Raw genomic sequence first — 6452 nt, forward strand, 5'->3', positions numbered from 1 at the left:
AAAAAAAAAAAAAAAAAAAAAAAAAAAAAAAAAAAAAAAAAAAAAAAAAAAAAAAGAGTTGGCTTGGTCTTGTGAACTTTGTGTTGACTTTCTTACCAATCAGAAAAGTTAAAGGAATTTACTCATATTAGATAAAAGAAGACAATGATTTCTGTTAAAGCTTTAGTCTCCTTGTCATAAAGAGCTGTGTTATAAGAAAAATATTGGGGCTGGGCATGGGGCACATGTCTTTAATCCCAGCACTCGGGAGGCAGAGGCAGGTGGATTTCTGAGTTCAAGTTCTGAGTTATAGGCTGGAAAGATGGTTAAGAGCACTTGCCACTGTTGTAGAGGACCAGAGTTTGGTTCCTAGCATCCTAATTGCAGCTTGCAACCATGTGTGACTATAGTTTCAACAAATCTGACACCCTTTCCAAGCTTTCATGGACCCTTCATGCACATATAATGTGCATTAACTCTTGCAGCCACACAGACACATAAAAATCATAAACAAACAAATCTTTTTTAAAAAAGGGCTGTGTGTGCCTAAGATGCTAAACTAACAGGCATATTGCATAATACTTTTAAATGCTGGACACTCACAATAAAAATAAGTGCCTTGTTTTTATTCAATGGCTCAACATCTTTCTACTTCCTTCTAACTTCACCTTTGGTAAATCTCAAACTGTTCAACTTTCAGAAGTCCCTCATACTCTCCACTATTTAAATGTCACAAAGCTCAGAGGGGAGGACATTCTTCTTTCTAGGAATTCCTCCTGCAGTCATGTTAGATGCTCATTCCTTCTCAATCAAAGTCCTTTGGCAGGTCAAAGCTTCTATTTATTCAGGGCTCCAGAAAATGTCAAAGGTAGTATTGTAAGTAGATACCACACTTAGAAGACATCAGAGCAAGCAGACAGGACTCTTGCGATTATGGGACAAGCACTTTCTTCCTTTGCCACTTACCCTGCTTGAGTGGGTAGGCATAGGAACATCATGGTTAACTGCAATCACTTCTGGAAGGCTGTTTCCTCTTTAAGTTAATAACAGGTTATATAAAATTAAGGATGAGTTACAGAGAAACCATCATAAGTGCATTAAATTGCACACATGGTCTAGGTAGTACACACTCAGGCACAAATTGACCTTGGCATGTGTCCTCCTGCCTGTGTGCCATTTGATGTTTTCCATGTTACCCAAAGCCTTTTGTTATTCTGACCACCTAAATACATTCCTTCCATAAGCACATTACAGATCTGATGTGGTACTTGCATAAAACTTAGGTATTCTTGTTAAAGGTATTTGTTTGCAAGGGAATCATACATACATGCAGAAAGGTATGCATGTCTTAAGTTTATATTTTAGTGAATAGTAAAAAGTAATGTATGTAAGATAATTCATGCAAAGGATAGACACACCTCATTATTTTTGAAGAAATGTTCTTATTTCAAACTAGTGGCAGTAACCCTCTAAAACTAACCTGGTATGTGCATGTGTGTTGAACTACGGTGATAAAACACTCAAGTCCTAACATGGGAGGTACATTTAAAATCCCATCAGAACTCAAATTCCACACTAGAAAAGCTTATTCATCTGACAACAGACAAAGCAATTTCAGGAAATAATGTGAACTTGACTTAGTATTATAATTTGGCCATAAAATAAGTTATTGGTCATTAATTTTCTACAGTAACTAAAGGGACCATGTCTGTTCAAAATAACCATTGTACATAATAGTTCTTAGAGAGAAGCAAAATGTGATAGGTCCAAGCCAGGAGTAGTCTGCACGCACACATGTGAACCTAGTCCAGTGGTTTGGTTAACACTGACATCACCTTTGCTTTGACATTCTACTTCCCGTAGCAGCTGCTGTCAAAGCTAGCCTTGGTCATGTCCTTCAGTCAGTTTCCCTTGATCCCTGGTCTCCACACCCCAAATATATTTCAAAGGCTTCATCTCATTCTCAGATGTAGTTAATCTGACCCCCTCATCTATCTTTATTAGGTAGAACACAGGCCAAGATTTATAACACCCTCTGTAGCATTCTGAAGGGCGTTCAGAAAAAGACTATAAACTTAGAAGTGAAATAGATTTTTTTTCACTAGAAATCCCTTGAGTCCCTCAGTATAAGAGAGGACAGTTTGCTGCAGCAGACAGACACACATCTACTACCTTGTATTAAAATAGACGAACCACAATATGTTCTCATTATCCTTTTTTTCTCCCCATCATATCCTCACCATCCCACTTCCCTTTGACAAATAGTCTTTGAGAACACAGAGCAGCAGACATGTAGCACTTGAAGAAGCTGGATCAAGGCAAGCCTCTGATGAGCATGTACCATGTAGGCTAATGATGAGGCTTGAGGTCTCTTAAGAGTACAGTGGCCCTCTTGGTCCCACTGAGTGTGGTAATGAGTGAAAACAAACCAACCTTTCCTACTTCCCCTCAGGAGAAATGGTAGGGGAGAGAGCAGAGCTCATGTCTTCCTGCCAAAATCACCGCAAGCCCTGCCTGCCTAGATGTGTAAGATCCCTTGAAATATCTTGGCAAGAACTGGTTCTGGAGTGTTGGCCAAGGTGCTGAAGTGAGGAAGGCAGGGCACCTGTGCCAGTGAAGTGCCCCTTCCCGCTACCCTTAAGAACACTGTGTTCATTCACTGTGACAAGAGCTCACTAGGGTTTCAAATGTAAGGTAATCTTGGAGGTGTGTGTGTGTGTGTGTGTGTGTGTGTGTGTGTGTGTGTGTGTGTGTGTTTAGAAGGGATACAGATTATTTATAAAAATTCCATTGCTGCAGAAATGTTATGAGAATCCACTTCAAAACAAGACACAAAGAAGCCATGCTATTGTTTCGAGTTGGATGCTAAACCTCGGTATGTTTTTACTGAGAGTCCCTAAAATGAATTAATGGCAAAGCAATTTTAATGTAAAGCAAATGATAGAATAACAAAGGCACAACCCTAAGTAATCCCTTAAACAGTGGATCTCAACTTTCCTTATCTTGAGACCTTTTGATATGGTTCCTCAAGTTGTGGTGACCTTCCCTCCCCCAACCATAAAGTAACTGGAATTTTGCTACTTTTATGAAGTGTAAGGTAACTGTTTCCCAAAGATCTTAGGCAACCTCTGTGGAAGGGGTCATTTGAACCCCAAAGGGTCAAGACTCAGAGGTTGAGAACCACTGCTTTACAAGGAAAAATTACTGTTTTATGTGTGTCTGATTTCGTAATAGCTCCACCTGCTTTTCAGAATGGCCCGTTTTTTGACAGTTTGTCTGTTCTTCCTTAAAAATACGCATACAGATATCAAAACCACAGGCTGGCACTGTCAAGGGATTGGCTAACTGTTGAATTGTCTCTGGCAGCTGCTTATTGCAATCAGTGGTGAGGGAAGGGGAAGGGAAGGGCAGCCTGACTACCAGTTCTTTTCACACTCTGGGCTTCCCCATCCCCCACCCCCACCCTCTGTGCATTTGCTGCTCTGGTCCCTCTGCCAGGCAATTTGCTTCTGCTCTGTTCAGCTTCCCGACCTCTGGCTTTAAGAGGCTTCTGGCTGTGGGAACTGGCTCTGACCAGCTCTGGCTCCCTCCTCTTCCCTCTTCAGTGACTGGCAAAGGCAACACTTTGACACTCTTAAATAGGGTTGTTTAATTCCTCATGGTATTTACTGGCAAAAAAGGAAAATGAAACCCACAACGAGGATTCCGGTCCAACAAAGTCAGGCCAAGAGCTCCATGGCTGAGCCCCATTCTTGCTGGAAGGCTACTCCCTAGGGCTACCCATTTCTACCACAGTTGATGTGCGCTCCCTACTTGCCGCTTTCATCCCTTAGTGTGACACCTACTGGAATTTATGAATATCTCGAGATGCACCGGTATGATTTGGGCACCTGATGCTGGTTTTTGCCTCAGGGACTTCCCGCGGAAATCACCCAATACTTAGAAGGCATTTCGACAAGGAAGTAACCAGTGGAAACCTTGTGGAGGGAGAATCCGGTGAAATCGCTTCAAAGCACACCAGAAGCCAATGGCTACTTAATAACCCACGTCCCCTTCATCCCAGTTTCTCCCAGCTCTTTCTGCAACAGTATAAAGTGGCTTGTTGGGTTCCAACCTGTGGGGGTAGGGAGATCTGTGCAAATTGCAGTTTTTCCTCACTAGATAGAAGGTGGGGGTTTCAGCTTTGGTCTGGCTGAAGAGCTCACTACATCTTTTCCAGGTGCCACAGGGAGGAGAGGGGCGCGCAGACTTGTGGATCTACAGGTTCCATCCATTTAGCTCTCCACCACCACCCCTTTACCCCGCCCCCACCCGCCGCGCCAGGTCCCTGTCACCCCTGTCACCTTGAGCCAGAGTGGATGCATTCCCGCCTCCTCCACCCCCCTTAAAACGTGGGCGCATGCTCTCCCACGCAGCTGCTCATCTAAGCGTCCCGCGTTCCTAAAGTCCCCCAATGCGCCTCTGGTCCTTAATTCTTTGGTGACACTGCTTGGCGGAGGTGACTCCGGAGTCGCTCTGTGGGGGAGCGAATTCGCGGGTGGAGGACAAGCTAGCTCCCGTGCAGGGGCTCACAGGGCTGTCGGCAAGGCCTGTCTGGGGTCCCCGGGCAAGCCCCGCCGTGGCGCGAGGGACGCACGGCACTCACCCGCTGCTGCTGCCGGCTGCTGACTGCCACCGCGGCGGCAGACGCGGCGCTGTGTCGGAGCTCGGCCGCCTGTCCCGGTCTCAGCAGGCTCCGGGTGAACCTGCGGGTCCGCTCGCCGGCCATCGCGGGCCGTGCCGCTCGCGCCTCGGCCCCGGAGCGAGTGTGTCCCGCCGGTCCCTCGGCAGCGCCAGCCTGTTCTACCCACCCGCCGTTCAGGAAGCGGAACTCGGAGCCTTTCCCCCCCTCTTCCCCGCTCAACTCACAAGAGGCGGGTTTTTCTCGCGCGCACCCCCACTCTGCCCACCCCCTTCGCTCCCGCTCAAGCTCCGCGGCGACTTTGCAAACTCTGTGCCTCTCCGGCGGCGCGGCCAACTCCGCAAGGCTAGAGCGCATCTGCAGCGGGAGCCGCGGGACGCGCGTGGGGGTGGCTCCACCCGCGCCCCCCACCCGAGACTCGGTACTGATGCCGGGCTGCCTCTGCTGGCTCCGAGCGGGACCTGCTTACCGCCCTATTCTCAATCTGATGCGCATGGAGGGCTGGGGATTTGGTATTTTTTACGGATCAGATCTACATTCTGAGCCTAGGAAGTGGAGAAAGGTTGATCTTAGGTATCCTGTGCACCCTTGGAGGTGGGTCAGAGGTTTTATTAAGTAAGGATCCCTCTGGTGGCTGGGCCCCTTACTTTGAAGTCTCTCGGGACCCAGATTCCTTACTTGGTCTTGGGATAGTCGGTGTGAATTCACACCTTCCGCCAATTTTTCCTCAACTGCTTCCCTATTCTATACCAGCTACACTGCTCTTGAAAAATGTGACCGTATAGGACGGTTTACCAAATGCCTCCTTAACTTTGCATACTAATCTGAATTAAAATCTATTGTCTATCTGGGTAACATAAGGGGTTTCAGGATGGAAATTAGGATAAATAAGAACTGCAGTTGGGTTACAGGGAAGGGTGAGTAGGACATGGTGGGTGGTTCTTAGTCTATTTTTCAGCTTTCTTATCAAATGCCTCGAGCTATCTGATTCAAGTATTCTAAAATTCTTATCTGGAGTCACATGCAGGGTGGTTCTCTGCCCAGTGTGGGTGGGTGAAACACCGAGGCTCCTGGGAGAGCTGTAGGGACATTCTGTATTTCTTAAGGGGCTTGTTGTAGATCTGTGGCCTCTGCGGATTTTCTAAAGTTAAAAACAGGTTTGTTTTTTGTTTTGTTTTGTTTGTTTGTTTGTTTTTTTAAGCGTGTGGTGTGGCTGGCTCTTCTCATACAGTAGGCTAACAGGCTCTCTTTGAAGAAATTCTGGGTTACACACAGTGTGACTCTGTCTTAACTTTTGACAAACTGTTCATAACCATTTTTCCCCCTGTTTCAGAATACTGTCTGGTGTATAGTATAACTGAATAACTCATGATTATGCACGACTCTCAAAGGCTCAGAAAGTCTGAGGCAGTCGAAGACTTGGGTGCTGAGGCAGGGGGATGGCAAGAAGAGAAAAATGGTCTGGAAGCAAGGACTGTAGTAACATAGTGTGTCTTGGGTACAGCAACAGTTCAGGTTTGAGCTTATTTTGCTGTGTTGAAATACTCTGGCCAAAATCAACTTGAGGAGCAAAGGATATATTGTCCTTAGATCTGGCTGGATTTCGGTTCCCTTTCTCTTATCTTATTCAGTCAAGGTCCTGATGCTTAGGGATAGTGATGCCCACAGTGGACTGAGCCTTCCTATATCAATCATCAATCAAGACAATCTCTCACAGATATGGCCACAGGCCAACTTGATAGTGGAGGTTCTTCAACTGAGGGCCATTCCTCCTTCCCAGGAGACTCTAGGT

The 6452-nt window shown here is 46.1% G+C and overlaps 1 protein-coding gene across 3 annotated transcripts in view; it reads right to left on the reverse strand.

Annotated features, from left to right (window-relative positions):
• Dock10 (dedicator of cytokinesis 10) overlaps window positions 1-4985 on the reverse strand; it is a 243697-nt gene extending 238712 nt beyond the window's left edge. For 2 of the 3 annotated variants that reach the window (XM_021197703.1, XM_029538336.1), the window contains exon 1: window positions 4625-4985. In XM_021197703.1, coding sequence (XP_021053362.1) covers window positions 4625-4747 — 123 coding nt within the window. In that variant the 5' untranslated portion in view covers window positions 4748-4985. The remainder of the gene's footprint in view (window positions 1-4624) is intronic. The other variant, XM_029538337.1, reaches the window with a different exon arrangement.
• Window positions 4986-6452: the final 1467 nt, after the last annotated feature.

This window comes from Mus pahari, chromosome 5 (genome assembly GCF_900095145.1).
Source record: "Mus pahari chromosome 5, PAHARI_EIJ_v1.1, whole genome shotgun sequence".
Lineage (NCBI taxonomy): Eukaryota > Metazoa > Chordata > Mammalia > Rodentia > Muridae > Mus > Mus pahari.